At 45.9% G+C, this 22,761-nt stretch overlaps 1 protein-coding gene across 1 annotated transcript in view; it reads left to right on the top strand.

Annotated features, from left to right (window-relative positions):
* LOC147668713 (N-acetylneuraminylgalactosylglucosyl-glucoside beta-1,4-N- acetylgalactosaminyltransferase 2-like) overlaps positions 1-22,761 on the top strand; it is a 528,736-nt gene that overhangs the window by 467,297 nt on the left and 38,678 nt on the right. Inside the window, exon 9 of the mRNA XM_086948488.1 lies at positions 338-478. Within this exon, the coding sequence (XP_086804614.1) occupies positions 338-478 (141 nt within the window). The remainder of the gene's footprint in view (positions 1-337; positions 479-22,761) is intronic.

The following is a 22,761-nucleotide window of genomic DNA, read 5'->3' as shown; positions in this document are numbered from 1 at the left end:
GGGATGTAGGCATCCACCCGGTGCATGCCAGATGTCAATACGCAGGGTTAAGGGTCTCAATTCTCTTGGTGGTGGTTTTGGAGACCAATCAGAATGTGTTGGGCTTTCTGGGATCCAACTGTGTTACTGCAATTGCTTTACTGCTTCTTGTCTCGTACATCTCAGGTGGGTAAGCTAATCCTTTCTGACAGGACATTGATTCTGCTTGCATTTCTATTCCAGTCTGTGATTTCCACTGTATGAGACTGACATGCTGTCTCTTACTCCCGCACAAAGTTCTGGTATTCAGGTTGAATCCTAAAGTTGCACATTTAAAGCTTCCATCTTATCTTTTCAGGGTTGGTTTGCCGGGAGGAATCTTGCAGTGTCTCAAGTTACAACAAAGTATTTCCTTTGGGTGGATGACGACTTTATATTTCATGAAAAGACGAAGCTTGAGAAGTTGGTCGATGTTTTGGAGGCGACAAACCTGGATCTGGTAAGAGGTGCAGGGCTGTGAATAAAGAGGGTACACCCCCCGAATCCTACAGTAGTGGGTGGGAGAGGAATGGAGAGAAGCAGCAATGGAGCTTTGACACAGATAATAGAATCAGCAGTACTGTTGAACATCTACATCCCTTTAGGTGATTGCACCAAAGAATGAGCAGAAGATCTCTCTGAGCGCAAAAATCTGACTCATTGCGATGATAGGAGCACAGGATCACCTCCTGGATCTTATGGTAAGGGGTTGAATGAGGGATGGAGAGAAGCAGGGATGGATGTCTGACATGGAGTACTATTTTCAGCAGGAGTCTTAAATATCTACACCCCTTCATGTGATTGCACCAAAGAATGAGCATAAGATCTCTCTGGGCACAAGAATCTGACTCAATGCAATATTAGGCACACAGGAACACCTCTATAATCCTACAGTAGGGGGTGGGCGAGGGATGGAGTGAAACAGCGATGGAGGTTTGACACAGAAAACTAGAATCAGCAGTACTGTTGAACATCTACATACGTTTAAGTGATTGCTCCAAAGAATGAGCAGAAGATATCTCTTAGCACAAGAATCTGACTCAATGGGATGACAGGTGCACAGGATCGCATCCCGGATCCTATGGTAGGGGGTAGATGAGGGATGGAGCGAAGCAGGGATGGAGGTCTGACAAAGATTGCTAGAATCAGCAGTACTGTTGAACATCTACATCCCTTTAGGTGATTGCACCAAAGAATGAGCAGAAGATCTCTCTGAGTGCAAAAATCCGACTCATTGCGATGATAGGAGCACAGGATCACCTCCTGGATCTTATGGTAAGGACGTGAATGAGGGATGGAGAGAAGCAGGGATGGAGGTCTGACATTGAGTACTAGTTTCAGCAGGAGTCTTAAATATCTACACCCCTTCATGTGATTGCACCAGAGAATGAGCAGAAGATCTCTCAGGGCACAAGAATCTGACTCAATGCGATATTAGGCACACAGGAACGCCTCCATAATCCTACAGTAGGGGGTGGGCGAGGGATGGAGTGAAGCAGCGATGGAGGTTTGACACAGAAAAATAGAATCAGCAGTACTGTTGAACATCTACATACGTTTAAGTGATTGCTCCAAAGAATGAGCAGAATATCTCTCTGAGCACAAGAATCTGATTTAATGTGATGATAGGTGCACAGGATCGCATCCCGGATCCTATCGTAGGGGGTAGATGAGGGATGGAGAGAAGCAGGGATGGAGGTCTGACACCAAGAACTAGTAACAGCAGGTCTTTTGAACATCTACATTCACCTGCACTAAAGAATGAGCACAAGATCTCTCTGAGCACAAGAATCTGACTCAATGGGATGGCAGATGCACAGGATCGCTTCCCGGATCCTATGGTAGGAGGTGGGTACAGGATGGAGAGAAGCAGGGATGGAGGTCTGACACAAATTGCTAGAATCAGCAGTACTTTTGAACATCCACATCCCTGTATGTGATTGTACCAAAGGACGAGCAGAAGATCTCTTTGGGCACAAGAATCTGACTCAATGTGAGAAAAGCCACACAGGATTGCCTCCTGGATCCTACGGTAGGGGTGGGCGAGGGATGGAGAGAAGCAGGTTTGGAGGTTTGACAGACATAACTAGAATCAGCAATACTGTTGAACATCTACATACCTTTGTGTGATTGCACCAAAGAATGAGCAGAAGATCTCTCTGAGCACAAGATTCTGACTTAATGTGATGATAGGTGCACAGGATCGCCTCATGGATCCTATGGTAGGGGTGGGCGAGGGATGGAGAGAAGCAGGGATGGAGGTTTGACACAGATAGCTAGAATCAGCAGAACTCTTGAACATCTACATCCCTTTATGTGATTGTACCAAAGATGTAATATCATTCATTCAAGAAATCTTTATTTTGTCAAAGTATCATAAAAGCATAAAAACAATAGCAAAGCAATAGATGACATTTTCAATTGATTATAGCAAAAATAATTTCCAAAGCATTTTCCAGATGGACACAATTCAGCAAAATTCATACAGATAAAAGAGCCACTTTAAAAAAGGGAACAATAAATAATAATTTGATAAAGAGAATACAAGTTTCTGAGGAGACAGTGTTGATCCTATTAGCTGCCAATCCATACTCAAGCTCTAGCAATTAAAAATCTGCACTTGTGCCACATTGCTACCAGAAATTGCGAAGCAGCAAATACAATGGGTCTAGTTGTGTCTAATTTTAGCACTCTAAAGGCTTGCATACATTGCAAAAATCCCAAATTCTTACACAAAGGTACGAGCCAGTACTTCCTGTGCTTGTGATGTGCTGGACAAAAGATGAGAACGTGCATCAGTTTCAATGTCACTATTACAACAAGGACAATTTTTCAGAGCAGGAGTTGACCACCTACTAGTAAAGGCTCGCAAAGTTAAAACACCATGTCTCCAATGAACATACAGTTTTTTGCTAATAAGGGATATATGTCATCCAAAAAGCCCTCAAATTGGAAAGAAGCAGTTAAGGGGCCGACTTGAAGATTGCATACTGCACCATTAAGCTTGTCAGCACAAAATATTTTTGTGAGTTGGGTGCGTGAGATCGTTTTACAACCCCTCTCAGGGTCAGACCATAGAACAGGTACTCCTAACTTTATGCATTCATTCTTTATAAATATGAGCAAGGGAATTTTTCCTGCACTCGAAAAGGTCAGTATTTCTTTGAGTTCCTGCCTGTATTTTGACAACTCCGGTGTTACCAAGTGCCTGCGCCAGAACCTAAGAGGTTTTAGCGCTAGCTCTTCGTTGAATGGCCTGACCCCCAGATTGAGCCTTAGAAGAAGAAGTGGAATACTAGATGGTAATGCTAGCAACTGTCTTAGAAATTTATTTTCTGTCTTGGTAATTTGGGTCCTACAAGAATGTCCCCATAGTTCGCCGCCATACATAATCGCACCCCTGGCTTGTAATTTATAAACCTCCAACGGTGGTCCAACAGGTTTAATAGTGGACTTGTTGGATAGTTTGAGGATTCCACCTGAGAGTTGGGCCAATTTTAGTTGTGACTTAATTTGCTGGGGGCCCCATGTCAGGTTCTCATTAATAGTGACCTCCAGATAGTCAAAAGTGGATACCCTTTCAAGCCTTGTTGTTCCTAGGCTTGGGTTTGGCCGAGTGGTTGCGGGGGGATTGAATAGCATAAATTTGGTTTTAAGAGAATTGATCTCCAGTCCCCGACCGCTACGGAATTCTTCAAAACCATCCAATGTGCGCTGTATACCCATTGGGGATTTAGACAACAAGAGGGTGTCGTCATTTTTAACGACGTTGAAGCACCAGTGGAATAAAAGTATTTCCATATTCATCCTTAAATAAATGTCAATAAATAAAAAAATATTGCATTTCCAGCCAGCTTCGGAGCATCGTTGTTCTGTACTCCATTAAGGTGCGCGATTACCCCGTTGACATAGAGGCAAAACAGGGTAGGTGCAAGCACACAACCCTGCCTTACCCTCCTGCCAACGGGAAATCGAGATGTCAAAGCACCATTTTTCCCACATCTAACTTGGGCGAAGTTGGCCTCATGTAGCCTCATCAGGGCGGACAGAAGATGTGCCGGGATACCTAGTTCAAGGAGCACAGTCCAGAGTTTCCCCCCGGGGAACTAGATCAAACGCAGAGTGAAGGTCCAAGAATATCATATAGAGGCTGCCACCCTCTATTCTCACCGTTTTCCAAAACAAGAGTAATACGCGAAAGATTTGGTCCACGGTGGAGGTATTCTTCCTAAACCCTGCTTGATACGGGCTAAGAATTGTATGCTCCTCTATCCAGTCCTTTAGCCGGTCCAAGATGAGTCTCACAAAGATCTTCTGGGGGACATCAATAAGGCAGATGGGTCTGTAGTTGGATGGGAGCAGAGGAGAGCCCTTTTTAAAAATGGGGACTATCTCTGCGCCCAGCCAAGTACAGAGTACCGCCATGCCTCTCAGGACTGCATTAAAAAGGATCTGGAAGTATGGGCCCCAGATATTTGGCTCCTGCTTAAAGAGATCACCCGGGAGTTTGTCCAGGCCTGGGGCTTTGCCTGTGGCGAGTTTGGAGATAGCATTACAAACTTCCGCCACCGTGAACTCAATCACCTCAAAATGTGGAGTGGGAACTAGCTGAGTAAATGTTTTTTCAAGGTCATCTGGGAGGCCCTCAATGGAATATAGAGCCCGGTAATGGCCTTCCCAGACTTCCGCTGCTATATTAGGTTCAATGGCTACTTTCGGCTCACCGCAGCCATTGTTAATTATGGACCAGAATTTCCAGGAATCTTTAGTTGCTAGCGCAGAAGATAGACTGGACCACCTATTGTGGTCCCACTCTTCCTTCGCACATTTGGTCAGCCATTTATAATGTGCTCTCCTAGCTTTAATTTCAGTTTTGTTATTATTTTTTATGGCCTGTATTAGCTCTGATTTGGCCTTCCTACAAGCTGCATTGTACCATGAACATTGTCGGACCCTTTTTGCCTTCTTAGACACCGAAGGTTAAGTACCTCTGCCAGGTTGGATACTAAATCCACATGGAGAGCCTCCAACTTGATTAAATAATCAGGGGGCAGTGGTTGAGTAGGTAGCGCAGCGACCTCTAGAAACAGAGGAACTATCTGACTGTATAATGTTCCTAGTTGATCCAGGTGTTCCATTAATTTGTGCCATCTTACTCTTCGTCTGTCATTGGACAGAGTGAGCCTAGCATCGGTTTCCCCAGTAGCTGAAGTGCTGCTCCTGCTGGTATTGAGCGGGCCCAGTTCTAAAATTAGGGCATTGTGATCACTCTCAGCTCTTATGGTGACCATAAAGTTCATAACCTTTGGCCATAACCGTGTTTCAGCCAAAATATAGTCAAGACGGGACATATGTCCAGGTTTATTAAAAGTACATTTGGCTGGGGTGTCCGAGGGGGTGCGGCCATTACATGCTCGCAAAGAATGGTTTAAGGTTAAGGCCATGATCTGTATGGCTAACGGAGACTATGCCATGGGGGAAGGGGCCTGGGTTGGGGCTACAGACCAGTAGTCATCCTCTGCCAATAAGACATCTTCCTTCATAGCCTCAAGAGGCTCAAAATGGCAATTCAGGTCGCCCCCCACCATTAGGTGAGTGTCGCTCGGAATTGTTAAAATAAAATCGGACAGATCCTCAATAGTGCTGGACTCGCTACCTATACTTACAGGGCGAGAGTAGACGTTGATTAGGGCAAGGTTAAAAGCATTGGGCCATACAAGGACTACACATTGGACGTCTTTGGTATGGGTATTTAATGACTTAACAGTACAGCCCAGATGAGAACCGACCCAGATAGTAAGACCTCCTGACGGGCGGCCTCTCCCTCCCCATACAGCCGGCACGTGGAATGTAACATAACCCACGCGGTTTTGCTCCGTTCGAGCCCAGGTCTCTTGGAAGAGGCACACATCATTTTCGTTCATGAAGGATCCCCACTCGGGGCAGGTCAGTTTATTGGGCAAACCCGCAATATTCCATGATAGTATTTTAAGTGTGTCTGTCCTATGGCCCAGGTCCCTGCACTTGAGTGGCTACGTATTACCCCCATCAGTAAGGCTCATTTTGCATAATGAGGGATGCGGTGAGTTAGCTTCTATCGGTATATTAGCTACAGGGTCCTTGCTACTACCAATGGATGATGGACTATTAGTTTGAGTAGCTGGAGTCAGGGTATTCACCATATTTATTCCAACAATCTTTACCCCTATAGTGCTTGCAGATTTTCCTAATAATTCGTTTCCTCCATTAACCCTTGCTTTCTCCGAGACTGCCCCAGTTATACCCCCTTGGTTGGGCTGCGGTCAATCCACCATATCCAGGCAACTATAGCACCAAAGAATGTGCAGAAGATCTCTTTGAGCACAAGAATCTGACTCAATGTGATGATAGGTGCACACGATCGCCTCCCGGATCCTATGGTAGGGGGTGGGTGAGGGATGGAGAGAAGAACTAGTAACAGCAGGACTCTTGAACATCTACATCCCATTCCATCAAAGAATGAGCAGAAGATCTCTCTGAGCACAAGAATCTGACTCAATGTGATGATAGGTGCACACGATCGCCTCCCGGATCCTATGGTAGGGGGTGGGTGAGGGATGGAGAGAAGAACTAGTAACAGCAGGACTCTTGAACATCTACATCCCATTCCATCAAAGAATGAGCAGAAGATCTCTCTGAGCACAAGAATCTGACTCAATGTGATGATAGGTGCACACGATCGCCTCCCGGATCCTATGGTAGGGGGTGGGTGAGGGATGGAGAGAAGAACTAGTAACAGCAGGACTCTTGAACATCTACATCCCATTCCATCAAAGAATGAGCAGAAGATCTCTCTGAGCACAAGAATCTGACTCAATGTGATGACAGGCGCACAGGATCGCCTCCCGGATCCTACGGTCGGGGGTGGGAGAGAAGCAGGGATAGAGGTCTGACACGGATAACTAGAATCAGCAGTACTCTTGAACATCTACATCCCTCTATGTGATTGCACGAAAGGAAGAGCAGAAGATCTCTCTGGGCACAAGAATCTGACTCAATGTGATAATAGGCGCACAGGATCGCCTCCCGGATCCTACTGTAGGGGTGGGCGAGGGATGGAGAGAAGCAGGAATGGACGTTTGATACAGATAACTAGAATCAGCAGTACTGTTGAACGTCTACATCCCTTTATATGATTTCACCAAAGAATTAGCAGAAGATCTCTCTGAGCACAAGAATCTGACTCAATGTGATGATAGGTGCCCAGGATCGCCTCCAGGATGTTATGGTAGGGGGTGGGTGAGGGATGGAGAAAAGCAGGGATGGAGGCCTGACACCAAGAAATAGTAACAGCAGGAATCTTGAATATCTACATCTCTTTATGTGATTGCACCAAAGCATGAGCAGAAGATCTCTCTGAGCACAAGAATCTGAGTCAATGCGATAATAGCACACAGGATCGCCTCAAAAAGAGCTCGATTACCGGATGGACTGGGGCCAACAAGTGTGATTCAATATCCCAGATTGCAATGCACAAGTGTTGCTTTTTGACCTCAGAGGGTTCACACTTGGCTCACTCACTCAGGAGGCACAGCACAGCAAACACACTCAGCAAGAACACTTAATAGGCACACACAGCACAGCTTCCTTCCATACTGTGACCCTCAATACAAGTGACCCGGTGTTTGGGCTGATACTTATCAGATCAGAAAAAAGCTAAACTGATCGATAATGATTTGTTAATCCTCAAAAAAAAAGAATAATGTGCAGATGTTAGTGCTAAAGGCACCACAATCCACATGTCTCAAACGTTATCAAGTTTTTTTCACCCACTACATTTTGTCAGGTTTGATCTGCTGAAGTTTATCAAGGGGAAACTGTAGAGTGCAGCATTAGCCTCCAAACCCCTAATTGTGATATCTGCAATAATAAGGGTTACTGTCCAGATTGTAATTAACCGGGTTACATGTAATAAGTGCCCAAGCAAGTAGTTTCCTCATTCCTTGCTGCACTACATAGCCAAAATAGCTGGGTAGTAAGTTAACAGGAAGCTTTCAAACTTTATGAAGGATAACTCGCTTTTCGATGGAGCACACTTAGCTTCTAGCCACTTTGGGGTCCTAAAATATTCCTGGTTACTATGCGTAATGAGCTGCATATAACGCTAGACCATGGAGGATTAGCTGCCCTGGTCCTACTAGACTCCTCTGCAATCTTCATCACTGTGTCTCACAATAATCCGCTCTCCAGTCTTTGCGAGGTGGGTGTCGAAGGCAAAGCGGCATTTGGCTATCTTCAATCAATCAATCAATCATGGATTTGTAAAGCGCTCTACTTACCCGTGAGGGTCTCAAGGCGCTGAGGGGGGAGGGGAGCTGCTACTGTTCGAAGAGCCAGGTCTTGAGGAGCCTTCTGAAGGTGAGCAGGTCTTGGGTCTGCCGTAGGTGGGTGGGGAGGGTGTTCCAGGTCTTGGCGGCGAGGTAGGAGAAGGATCTGCCGCCGGAGGTAGTGCGTTGGATGCGCGGGACGGCGGCGAGGCTGGCGGAGCGGAGCTGGCGGGCAGGGGTGTAGAAGTTGAGTATGTTGTTAAGGTAGGCTGGTCCGGCGTTGTGGAGTGCTTTGTGTGCGTGGGTGAGGTGTTTGAAGGTGATCCTTTTGTTGACGGGAAGCCAGTGCAGGTCTCTTAGGTGGAAGGAGATGTGGCTGCGGTGGGGGACGTTGAGGATCAGTCGGGCTGAGGCGTTCTGGATGCGTTGTAGTCGTTGCAGGTGTTTGGCCGTGGCTCCTGCGTAGAGTGTGTTGCTGTAGTCCAGCCTGCTGCTGACGAGGGCCTGGGTAACCGTTCTTCTTGTTTCGGTCAGGATCCACTTGTAGATCCTGCGGAGGGTGTTGGAGCAGGAGGAGGAGATGGCGTTGACCTGCTTTGACATGGAGAGGGAGGAGTTGAGGATGAATCCCAGGTTGCGTGCGTGGTGTGTGGGTGTCGGAGCTGTTCCCAGTGCGGTCGGCCACCAGGAGTCGTCCCAGGCCGAGGGGGTGGGCCCTAGGATGAGGACCTCTGTCTTGTCCGAGTTTAGTTTCAGAGGGCTGCTCCTCATCCATTCGGCGACGGCCTTCATTCCCTCGAGGAGGTTGGTTTCGGCGGTGTGCGGGTCCTTGGTTAGGGAGAGGATGAGCTGGGTGTCATCAGCGTAAGAGATGATGTTCAGGTTGTGCTGGTGGGCCACTTGTGCGAGGGGGGCCATGTAGACATTGAACAAGGTCGGGCTGAGGGATGAGTCTTGGGGTACGCCGCAGATGATGTCGGTGCTATGGTTGCTTTTGAATCCGGACTGGGATGGGTCTAGGATGCTGTAGTCCTCGAGGTGCTGGGTCAGCTGCATGTTGGCGATTTCCTCGATGACCTTTGCCGGGAAGGGGAGCAGGGAGATGGGCTGGAAGTTCTTGAGGTCTTTGGGGGTCCGCTTTGGTTTTTTTTAGGAGTGCGTTGATTTCGGTGTGCTTCCAGCTTTCCGGGAATGTCACGGTGTCGAAGGAGATGTTGATGATTTTTCGCAGTTGGGGTGCAATGGTTGCGTCAGCTTTGTTGAAGATGTGGTGTGTGCAGGGGTCTGATGGCGATCCCAAGTGGATTGAGTTCATGATCTTGCGTGTCTCTTCGTCGTTGACGGGAGTCCAGGAGGTCAGATTGTTGGTGCAGGTAGCGTTCGGGGGGTGGTAAGCTGCGGTCTGGGGGGATGAGGAGTTGAGGGTGTCTTGGATGTCAGCGATCTTGCAATGTAAAAAGGTGGCCAGTGAATCGCACAATTCCTGGGAGGGCGGGTTGTCGTTCGTGTTGGCGCTGGGGTTGGAGAGTTACTTCACTATGTTGAAAAGTTATTTGCTGTTGGGTGCATTGTTCTCCAGTCGGGATTTGAAGGATGATCTCTTGGCTGTTCTGATGAGGTGGTGGTGTCTGCGGATGGCGTCCTTGTGGGCTGCGTGGCTGTCTGGTGTGCAGTCGTGAAGCCATTTCTTCTCCAGCTTCTGGCATGTCCGTCTGGAGGTCTGGAGTTCTTTGGTGAACCAGGCGGCTTTCTTGCTGGGGTGGTTGATGGACGGTTTCTTGAGCGGGGCGAGAGTGTTGGCGCAGTAGTCGATCTACTGTCTGAAGTTACGAGCGGCGGCGTCTGGGTCGGTGGGGTCGTTGGGTTGGTTCTGGGCGAGGGTAGAGGTCAGCTGGTCCTCAGTGACTTTGCTCCAGCGGCGGCGGGCCAGCTGTTGGGTGCGGTGGTGAGTTGTTGGTTTCATGAAGGTGAAGTGGATGCAGCGGTGGTCGGTCCAGTGGAGTTTGGTGGTGTTGTTGAAGGAGACGTGGGTGCTTGTGGAGAAGGCGGCGTCGAGTGTGTGGCCATGGATGTGGGTGGGTTTGGTAACGAGCTGTCTGAGGCCACGGTTGGCGAGGTTGTCGATCAGGGTGGTGGAGCTGGCGTCGTTGTTGTTCTCGAGGTGGAAGTTCAGATCCCCGAGGAGGATGTCGTCCGTGGAATTGAGAGCGTGGGTGCTGGCGAGGTCGGCAATGGAGTCTCTGAATGGGGCCCGTGGTCCGGGGGGTCTGTAGACAAGTGTTCCTCTGAGGATGGTGTTGTGGTCGGTGTGGATCCGGATATGGAGGTGTTCGGCCGAGTTGAGGGAGTCGTCTGTGAGGGTGTGTTAATTTTCACATGCAGATCTCAGACTGGGTTCCTTTAGGACTATCTCTTGGGGAAGCCCTCCAGGATCCTGGCAGAGCCTCTATGTTGCACCTCTACCATGACCACTATAGGCAGGAGGTGGTTAGGATCTGAGCATGCCATCTTTACAAAGCACAGCTGGGCCCTGAGCCTGAATCCCCGTCCTTCATTTTAAAGTGAAAATTAGCAGATGTCTAAGTCCAATTGGTCCCTGCTAGCCGTAATGTATGTGTCTTGTAAAGCGCACTGCTGCCCTGAGGCGTCGGGCGCTGTAGACCGCTGGGGAACCCGTCCTGGCTATCCCTGTGAGATGTTCCCTACTGGGTATCTCCAAGGTGAAACCAGGCATCCCCGGCGAATATGGAGGGCCGTTGTAGAGATGAAACAAGCTAATGCCTAAAGTTGCCGAGTGTGATCCCTGGTTAGAGTAGGCACCGAGGCGAGAATTATCGAGTCCGCTGACCCTGGTCCACGACCCTGCCGAGTCAGGAATTATAACCTGGTCCCGGGCTGTTCTCTGCTTCCGGGTCTGCCGCCTCTAACCAGTGAGCCACACCACTTCACGTAACTCAAGGTAACTCAAGGTAACGTAAGGCAGCAATATAATCTGCCTTGACTTACTTTGAATTTACTAAACCATGCAGAGCCACACAAGGCGTTTTTTCAGAGATCCACTGCAGGGGTTGGTCTCTCTCCAGCACTAGTGACTCGCCATTTGAGCCCTAGATTTGGCGACCTCTTAAAGATGTTACTTGTCTCACTTTGAACCATATGTACACCAAGGAAATGCTGCACAGAACCTCGGTGACCTAGTTAACTGACACCAAACGTTTGACTTGGCACCCTGTAATCTTTAGGTATTGCCACAGACAGCTTTAGATCTTTGTTGCATGAATACATGTCAACAATACATCAAAAAGAAGTTTAAAGAACTACAAAGAAGTATAAGCAAGAGGGGGCAATAACTCACCCATGGATTTTCATGTGTTTGTCAAGGTTACCAAGGCTGTGCTGAGCAGTGTGCAGACCATGGCATTTTTATGTTTTTTTTATTATATTAGACTGCAGATTGGAACCAGACTTGAAACTGATGCCCTAGTTTGGGGTTTTCAATATTTACTTTACCGGCACAATCACTTTTAAGTCCAGCTTTATAGCTTTACTGTTTGCTGCTTCGAAAGTTCTAAAATGAAGGATCAGTGTTTTTCAGAAACCACCCCTGAGCCTTTATTTGTTTCACTTTGAGGACATGAAAACATGTGGTTGGGTGTACAGCATTCTTTGTTCTCAAAGTATAAACATACAAGCTTTGAGGCATTCTTTAAGTTACAATGTGCAAGCTTATAGGCTTTCTTAAAGTAACAATGTGCAAGCTTAGAGGCTTTCTTAAAGTAACAATGGGCACGTTTTGAAGCATTCTTGAAGTAACAATGGGCACGTTTTGAAGCTTTCTTAAAGTAATGATGTGCAAGCTTAGAGGCTTTGTTGAAGTAACAATGTGCAAGCTTATAGGCTTTCTTAAAGTAACAATGTGCAAGCTTAGAGGCTTTCTTAAAGTAACAATGGGCACGTTTTGAAGCATTCTTGAAGTAACAATGGGCACGTTTTGAAGCTTTCTTAAAGTAATGATGTGCAAGCTTAGAGGCTTTGTTGAAGTAACAATGTGCAAGCTTATAGGCTTTCTTAAAGTAACAATGTGCAAGCTTAGAGGCTTTCTTAAAGTAACAATGGGCACGTTTTGAAGCATTCTTGAAGTAACAATGGGCACGTTTTGAAGCTTTCTTAAAGTAATGATGTGCAAGCTTAGAGGCTTTGTTGAAGTAACAATGTGCAAGCTTATAGGCTTTCTTAAAGTAACAATGTGCAAGCTTAGAGGCTTTCTTAAAGTAACAATGGGCACGTTTTGAAGCATTCTTGAAGTAACAATGGGCACGTTTTGAAACTTTCTTAAAGTAACAATGGCCACGTTTTGAAGCTTTCTGAAAGTAATGATGTGCAAGCTTAGAGGCTTTGTTGAAGTAACAATGTGCGAGCTTACAGGCGATTCTGAAGTAACATTGTGCGAGCTTAGAGGCTTTCTTAAAGTAAGAATGGGCACGTTTTGAAGCTTTCTTGAAGTAAGAATGGGCACGTTTTGAAGCTTTCTTAAAGTAACAATGGGCACGTTTTGAAGCTTTATTAAAGTAATGATGTGCAAGCTTAGAGGCTCTGTTGAAGTAACAATGTGCGAGCTTACAGGCGATTCTGAAGTAACATTGTGCGAGCTTAGAGGCTTTCTTAAAGTAACAATGGGCACGTTTTGGAGCTTTCTTGAAATAACAATGGCCACGTTTTGAAGCTTTCTTAAAGTAACACTGGGCACATTTTGAAGCTTTCTTAAAGTAATGATGTGCAAGCTTAGAGGCTTTGTTGAAGTAACAATGTGCGAGCTTACAGGCGATTCTGAAGTAACATTGTGCAAGCTTAGAGGCTTTTTTAAAGTAACAATGTGCGCATTTAGAGGCTTTTTAAAGTAACAACATGCAAGCTTAAAGCTCCTGCATTGAAAGAACAACATGCAAACTTAGAGGATTTCTTAAAAATGCTACAAAGATACTAGCTGCCTTTAAAAAGTATCTTCCATGCACTATTTTATTGCGTGTGTCTTTTAAGTTCACTTCTTTCAACACAAAGTTAATCTTCTGTTTTATGTCATAAAAACAATGATAATATTATTCCTTATTAATAGTTTTATAGGTATGATTGCTTCTATTAGTATTATTTGTAGTGGTAGGAGGAGCATTAATGAAGAGCACCTATATGTGACTGTAAATAAACCATTCTTTTTCTTCTCCTACAATATTTAACTTTTTATATTTCATTCCGTGAATTCTAAGCAACATGGATACAATTTTACAGCATAAACTGCTATAAACCACTCACCAATACCTACAAAACTGGGCTTATAAATAAACAAAACATATTTGTACTTCTGATTAACAAAGCTTTTGTTTGCGAAAAAACAAAGAAGACGTCTAGAAAATGCGTTGAGAACGGAAACCTTTAAATGTAGGAAAAATGGTATGTCCTTATGAAGCTAAACTGACAAACCATACAGCGTACCTAACATGTCTGACATACAAACCTGTACCTAACCAACCACACCGACCATCTCTGCTTACCAAAGTCTAATGCAAATAGCAATTCTGCTACATCTACCCACAAACTTTAACCTTAAATCACCAACCTGTCAAACCGACCTATACATAAACAGTCACGCCGATATGCCTACCATACAAAACCTACCATCCCTACTTACCATATCTACTGTAATCCACCAGTCTGCCATCCCAACCTATACCTAACCAATTACACCCACTTCCCTACCACAACTAACCTACCATATCTGCCTACCAAATTCTACCTTAAATCACCTACTCGCCATACCAACCTATACCCTTCTATTAACACCAACATTCCCACCATTCCTAACCTACTATCCCTACCTACCAGATCCTAACTTAAATCACCAACATGCATTTCTTCCCGCCTTACTTTACCCTAAATCAACAATTTGCCATGCTGACTTACCAAATTCTACCTTAAATCACAAAGTTGCTACACCTACCTACCAGGTTCTTCCTTACATCAGCAACCTGCCATACTGACCTACCAGATTCTCGCTTAACTTAACAACCTGCCAAACCTACCTATCCTAACCAATCACACCGACCTCCATAGCATACATAGCTTCCCCCATTGACCCAAATCTACCCTAAATCACCAGCCTGCCCTGCCTACCTAATCCTAACCAGTCACACCCACATGCCTACCATTCCTAACACACCATCCCTGCCTACCATACCTGCCATCCCTACTTACCGTCTCCTACCTAGCTCAACAATTTATAACTAACCAACCACTCCTACCTCTCTATCACAGCTAACCTACCCCTCTATCTACCAAATTTTACCTTAAATCGCCAACCTGCCATACCATCCTATACCTAATGTATCACACCTACCTACCTACCTATCATAGCTAACCTACTGTTCGTATGTACTGTCTCTCACATAGCTCACCAGCCTGTCATCCCTACTTACTAATCCTACCTAACCTACTACATCTAACCTACCATCTTCACTGTAATTACCCTACTTTCCCTACCCCAGAGGTCACCAACATTCTCTGTAACAGGAGCTCCTATTGTCCAGTGAAAATGCTCCTGAGCTGCTAACAGATGTAGTTGGGTCTGTAGTAGGGTCACACCGGGCAAGTTGGCGTTGGTGGCTCCCTCATACGAGGTTACTAGCCATGGCAACCTCAGTGCATCAGGCTAGCTGGCGGCAGCAGTATCCCCATTCCTGATCCATTTGGACTGCCTCTGCTAGAGTAGTGATGTGACAGCCGAGGCTGCATGCCTTCTGCCCCCTGCCTCCTGCCCCATGCCCCCTGCCCATTGTCCCCTGCCCATTGTCCCCTGCCTCCAGTCCCTTGCCCATTGCCACCTGTCCATAGCCCCTGTCCCAAACCTCCTGTCCCCTGCCCTCTGCCTCCTGTCCCCTGCCCCCTGCCTCCTGTTCCCTGCCCCTTGCCCCTGCTCCTTGCCTCTTGCCCACTGCCCCCTGTCCCTTGACCCCCTGCCTCCTGCCCCCTGCCCTCTGCTCCAAGTTCCCTGCCCCAGCCGCATGTCCCCTGCCACTTGCTGCCTGCCCTCTGCCTCCTGCCATTGTGTAGTTCCTATATCCCTCATAGGCTCTGCGCATTGGAATAATATACACTATAAATTTGAAATAGGACTGAGGCCATTATGTCTCTATCGAGTACATTAAACTTAATGACTTGTGTGTGCCAGCTAACTCAGAGGTCACTAGAAACTTTCTCGAATGAACACGAAGGGATTTGTTTCTGACAACCACATAAACATGACAACTTTGTTTCCCTTAGAGTCGGAAAAATATCTTCAGAGTTGTGGAAACAATAGATAACCGTTTCACTTAGTCAATTGTGCATGCTTCGTTTCTACAGAGTTGCACAGAAATAGAGAGACGGCGTTTCGATAAAAAGGGTTTATTGAACAGTCTTCTTTCTCATGCAAGAGATATGAACCGGTACAATCGTAAGACAGAATGCGAAGTATAATGCGTACAGCGTTAAGAGCAATATAAAATAATACTGTAATAGCATGGTCTGTAGCTATGACATATATAAAAATGCATACATAAATAACACAGGCCAAAATACTCAACTGGTGCTTCTAAAATATTCTTACCCAGTGTACCTAACCTAAGTCTTAGTACGAGGGAAGAATTAGATGCTGTTTTAGCATAAGTTTAGTTTAGTTTTGCCAATAATTGCCAAAGGTTTCTCTAGGTTCTAATCAGCTCCATACCTTAGAATGAGAGAGGTTGGTATCTCTTTCCTGGGACTCGATTCTCTAACACCCCACAAGGGGGGTAAGAAACACTGGAGCTGGATTCTTGGCAAAGAGGATGACAGCGTCTTGTCAGTGCGTCAGTTGGGGAGATGACTACCTTCGGGACTTGCTGTGGCGAGCCGCGTCGTGCAAGTAGGTACCCGAACCGCACCGTGCCTTGCCATAGCAAGTGAAGGTATATTGGAGTTCTGGACTTTTTGGTTCCGTCCAGAGGTGTCAGGGACAACACCCGAAGACCCCGGAGTTCTACCTGTCTCGGTGCACAAATAAACAGAAACACGGGCTTCTCGATGGTGGCGTCAAAGACCAAAGGTTTATTACTGCAGGGACACAGAAGTCACAGAAACTACACACGGGCAGAATCTAGGAGCCTGTTCGATTTGTACAAAGAGGGTTACTCCTTATATACTAAAAATTGGCCTTCAGGCAAATTCTTCACATGATACTACATTCCCAAACTTTTGTGTCCTAAACAATAAATATTTGGCGTTGTACAGGAATCGTTGACAATATCTAATGCCAAAACATTACGAACGAGGGGTTCCCACTATTCCATCACAATCCCATGTCAGCTTTTCATTCAAGAGCCGGACCGCCTCATCGTAAATTTCGTTACCTCCCCCTAATAAAGGGCCAGAAGGAAAGGAGCAGAGTCAGGTGCAGGAGATAGAAAAGCAGGATACGAGATGTTTGTGGGTCGTAAATGGGCAAGGCTACCAGCTTCGGCTGCCTAATCATGATCAGGCCAACGAACACGAGAACCAGTATAGCAGGGCTGGCCTCAGGCAGAGGAGGCAGCTTCTGTCGAGTCATGCAGCCATGGCATGTTCTGTCTTAAGGTGTACGTGTCACTAGAGAGGTGAATCACTGGCCAAGCCTACGTGTCCTTAATCGAAATGAAGTAATCAGAGGTCATTGCGTGTCCATTGTCTATGTGAGGGCAAGAAATACAAAATGGCTTCCGTAATCTAAGATGGATGCCATGGGTAGATCAGAAATGTGTTTGTAACAGGAGTACTCTTGCTCGTAGCATAGCGAAAACACCAGGATATGCTAAATGGATCATTTGCGGTTCACTGATACCAAAATTATGTATTTACGACAATGTTGAAAACACGGGTTCAAATCGTCACGGAACCTGAGACCCTCCTTTTGCCCTTACATAGGCAATTACTCAGTCTATGTCAGAATCTAATTCTATGCTCATCAGGTCAGTGACATGTTGTTGTATCATCATCCTTTCTCGCGCCTTTTCTCCAAACGCACGTGGTTTTCTGAAACAGGTTGCAGCACAGAGGCTACACAGAGCGGGACCACACTGGATAATCAGGCAACACGAGAACAGGAATACTAAGATGACACCAATGACCATCAGAACCTTCCATCCCCACGCTGATATCAGAGTCCAAAACCATTCCATGAAGGACCAGTTTCCCTTGTCTACGTGTATAGAGTCGGAAATCTTGTGTAGCTTAGAGATCGCCTCATAGACAGTCGGAGCATTATTGGGAATAAAAACACAGCAGCTCGATTGGATCATTCTGCATACCCCACCTCGATCTGCAAGTATCACGTCTAGAACCATACGGTTCTGCAACGTCATGAGTCGATCCGCCTGAAGCTCAGCTGTCAAATTGCTAAGGGCACCAGCAGTTTCGATAATAGTAGATTCAACTACCCGTGTTAGCTGACGTATGTTTCTACTATTGGCCATAGGCCCCCAGAATGGAAGGAAACCCTTGAAGAAGTCACCAGCTTCCTGACCAGCGGTATCTTCCTCGCTGAAGACACCTCTTGCTACTCTGGTCTTGTGGTAATCAGAAGAAGCAGTGTACGTTGGAGGCAACAGTCGAGCAATATAACATGAACCTGAAAAGTCAGCAGGCAACCATGTATACGCTCTGTCTTGACAGATGAAGTAGAAAGGCAGGGGAAGAGTTGGACGGAAACACGTAAGTCTCAACGCACTCACTCCTCCCTAGCTGAGCTCTCGGATTTCTCCCATTTCCTTGCAAACATACCTGACCCCGGTGAGGTACGACCCAGATTGGAGTTGAGCTTTTACGTTTGCTTTCTCCCAAACTAAGGCGATACTCTGAAGAGTTCCAACTCAAATATACTCGTAATTCATCTCTAGGGTAAGATGGAGTATTATTGACGTCCTTGATCATGTCAATAATTCCCTGGACTAAAGCTTTGTTGGCAGAGTTATATTTAGTGGAACGTGGTGGACGCGGAGGATAAGTTTCAAGGGCATAGGCAAAAATGGTCTGAAAGGCCTGAAATGATCCATTATAGCTAAAAGGCAAAACTAGATAGGGAATGCCTTTATCCATAGTGTGGGGTATCAAGCCACACACCCAGCAGTCTGTAGTGTTAACTACCAGTTGGTGTTGGTGCAAAAGCTGTACAAATGTGTTATTAATGAATTCTGAGCGTCAAGCTTGTTCGTGTTCAGGAAACGAGTGAAAAGAGTGCATAGAAGAAACAGTAGAAGTAGCAGGATCAAGGGGAGGTACTGTAGTTACTGGGACAAAAATCAAATTCACACCAAAGACGATTCCACCCACCAACGTTATCAAAACAATTAAAAATGTAATAGCACATTGCATCAGAAAGCATTTGCTGTGAAGAATTCTGTAAAGTCTATTTCTGCGAACATAAATTACATTTTCTCGTTGCAGCTCAGGAAGCTCCATCTTCTACAATCCGCTCGCGACCACTGATGATGTGTACGTAGATGAAAATGCCTCTATCAGCCCTGGGAGTTCCCAGAACTAACAGAAAGATCGACCTTGTGTCTGACCCCCGCAGATTCAACTAGGCACACAGCCACGACCCTACGGCTACCCAGACGGCAAGGCAATTTAAAACAATAAAACAATAGCAAACTTCCTGGCTGAAGGCAAAAGTGTCAAAATTCAAATGTGTAAAATAGGCAGTTTCCTGCTTTATTTGTCCATATTGCGAGACCGTAAATTGTATCTCAGTTTTGCAGGAGCTGTTTGATCTGGAAATAGTGTATTTTCAGCCGAGGTTGCAATGTTCAAGTTCGCAGATGGCAAATGTTCCTTTGATGCAGAAGGCAAGTGTTCAGGAGACAAAGGAGTAGTTTCAGAAGGAGAGCCAGAGTTCGATGTGTCAGTTATCAGTTCGGCATCACTGAAAGGGGTAAACCTGGGTGTTCGTTCAAACTCAGAGGCACCAATTCCCTTCTTCACCCAGTTATCGTAAGGAAGTGGCAGGGGCACACGTTTGACGTGCGTCGTGTGTATCCAGTTCTTCCTACCGGCCACACGAATAGCAGTTCTCGTCGCCAGCAGCACTTGGTAGGGGCCGACAAATCTGGGTTGAAGGTTCTTCGTCCTTGCAAAGTTGCGCACCACAACGTGGTCCCCTGGTTTCAGCTGATGACCTGGACTCTCCGGTGGCTTTGGCAATGCATCGAAAACCTGTTGGTGAATAAGACTCAATTTAGCAGTCAAGTCGAAAAGGTAGTCAATCAACATTGAATATTCCAGCTGTCTGAACTCTTTTGGCCTAGGTACCCCCCAAATATTGGCAGGGCGACCGAATACAATCTCATAAGGGCTAAGCCCTACTCGAGAATGTACAGTCGCTCTTGTGGATAACAGAGCCAAAGGCAGTGCATCTGGCCAGGACAAACCCGTGGATGCCTGTATTTTAGCGAGTTTCAGTTTGAGGGTGCCATTGTAACCCTCAACTAAACCAGCAGACTGGGGATGGTTTGCACTGTGAAATTTCTGCTTGATCCCTAAACCGGCACACACACTCTGCATAACTTTCCCTACAAACTCACTTCCGTTATCTGACCATACAATCCGTGGCATTCCATACCTAGGGAAGTATTCTTTGAGAAGGATTTTGGCAGTTGACAGGGCAGTGTTGTCCTTTAGTGGATATGCTTCGATCCATCTGGAGAAAGCACAAACTACCACCAGGACGTATTTTAGGTTGTTGCAACGATCCATGTGAATGAAATCTAATTGAATCACTTCAAAGGGGCAAGAGGGAGGAGCGAAGTGACCAGCAGGTGTGGGGACTCCCTTGCCAGGATTATGCATCAGGCATACCATACAATTTTTCACTACTCTCTCTGCACACTTACTAATCCCATCATTCTTCCAGACTGGAGCCAACATCTTACAAATCCCTTTAGAGCTAATATGTGCTGCTCCATGTGCCATCGTTACCACTGCAAGCACGTACGCATCAGGCAACATCCAACGCTGTTGTTCTGACAAATCAATCCAACATCCACTCGAGTCCAATTTACCCGTACTTTCTTTCCATACAAGCTTTTCCTCCTCAGTCGCTTCTTTCTGAATTTCTTTCACACTTTCCACTGTGTCCTCACACATTCCAGACTCTGAAATCCATCTTGCAGACGTAGCAACATACATTCTACTCATCATATTTCTAGCTGTCTGCTTAGCGGTCTCATCAGCAAATGCATTCCCTCGACCAACATCATCCTTGATTGCTTTATGAGCACTAGACTTCACAATCGCAACTTCAGTCGGCAAGGTTAGAGATTCCAACAAGTCGTTAACTAGCTGACCATGTTGAATCTTAGTCCCATGGGACGTAATGAAACCTCTCTCTTTCCACAAACGGCCAAAACTATGGGCCACGCCAAACGCGTACTGACTATCTGTGAACACATTCACTCTCTTTTCCTTTGCTAAAACACACGCTCTAGTTAGAGCAATTAATTCTGCAGCTTGGGCAGAATTCTGACTCACTCTTGCAGTCTCCACAATCGTACTCAAAGTCGTTACTGCGTAAGCGGCAGTCACATCACCATTCTCCAATTTAAAGCATGACCCATCAACATACAACGTGCCATCTGGATCTGACAATGGAGTGTCTTTTAAATCAATTCGTCCTTTTGTCTCTTCCTCGGTTCTGAAACAGCAATCATGGGGTTCAGAATCACTCGACTCCTGATTAGTCGGCAACAATGTTGCCTGATTCAATACATTGCATCTTTTGATCTGAATATGACTCGCTAACAGTGTCAGCTCATAGCCTGATAATCTAGCACTGGTAAGGTGTTGCGTCTTGGTTCGGTTCATGAGTGTGTCCACAGCATGAGGAACCATAACCACTAGCATGTTGTTCATCACCAAACCAGCAGATTGTCGAATGGAAGCTGCAGCTGCCGCTGTAGCTCTCAAACAACTAGGCAACGCTCTAGCTACCGGATCTAATGTTGATGAAAAATACGCACAAGGGCGTTGTTTATCACCAAATCTCAGTGTCAGAACACTCAACGCGCAACCTTCTCTCTCGCACATAGAGCGTGAATGGTTTACTGTAATCGGGCGTACCCAATACAGGAGCTGAACATAGTGCATTTCGTAATTCAGAAAAACTCTCCTGACATCCGGCAGACCATGGCACCGGACTCGGAACATTTTTCCCAGTCAAAGCTACCAATGGTTTTGCCAAAAGAGAAACATTTGGGATCCACTGTCTACAGTATGAGGTAATATCTAAAAAGGCACGTACTTCTCTCTGTGTGCGGGGAACATTCATCTGCGTAACTGCTTTTATTCTCTCTGGGGTCAACTTCCTTCCCTCCTTTGACAAGAGATGACCTAGGTAGGTCACTTCTTGGCAGCAGTATTGCATTTTGGAAGGTGACACCTTATGATTCAAATTAGATAAATGATGCAATAAGGAAATTGTAGCTGCTTTGCAAGTTTCCTTGTCATCGGCAGCCACTAGAAGATCATCTACATACTGCACTAGGGCAGAACCAGGAGGAAGTACAAAGGAATCCAACTGACTCTTTAATGCCTGACTGTAAATGGACGGACTCTCACAATAGCCTTGTGGAGCACGTTTAAACCTGAAGCTTCGACCTCCTAGAGAGAAGCCGAAAATATCTCTGCTTTCTTCGGCTATCGGAATGCTGAAAAAGACATTCTTCAAGTCGATAACTGAAAACCATGTGGCTGTAGCAGGAATCAATGTTAACAATGCAGTAATGTCTGGAACCACAGGAAACTGTGGAATCACAATTTTATTAACCTCTCTAAGATCGATAACAAACCTATAAACTGGAGGCTTTGAAGGATCAGTACGTTTCAAAATTGGTAATACAGGACTGTTACAGACATTTCCTCTAGTTTCTTCAACCACGCCTTTCTTAATTAAATCTTGCACAATCAACAAAAGTGCACGTTCACCTTCACTAGAGATCTTGTATTGAGGAATTCGTGGAAATTTAACATTCGCTTTCAAAGTGACTACATATGGTGGTATTTCCAAAAGACCTACATCGTTAGGACCAGTCGCCCAAAGAGTATCAGGGAGTGAACGCAGCTCTGGCGGGAGTGCATCTATTGACAAATACATCGGAGAGGTGATTCTTTTACCCAATGTAAGCTGTACTCCTGACGGAGAACAGTACAATGTCGCATATAGGCGTTTTAACAAGTCTAAACCAAGCAGATTTTCATTACAACCTGTCGTCAAAATCAAGGGTGCTTTCAATTGACAGGGTCCAACAGAAATAGACAAAGGACCGGATACGGGGTTGTAAACAGGGGCGCCTGAAAAACCTACTGAAACATTTGTTAAGCCGGACAAAGGTGCGCCAGGGAG

This window comes from Lissotriton vulgaris, unplaced genomic scaffold, assembly GCF_964263255.1.
Source record: "Lissotriton vulgaris unplaced genomic scaffold, aLisVul1.2 SCAFFOLD_899, whole genome shotgun sequence".
Lineage (NCBI taxonomy): Eukaryota > Metazoa > Chordata > Amphibia > Caudata > Salamandridae > Lissotriton > Lissotriton vulgaris.
This window is presented reverse-complemented; position numbering and strand designations above follow the sequence as displayed.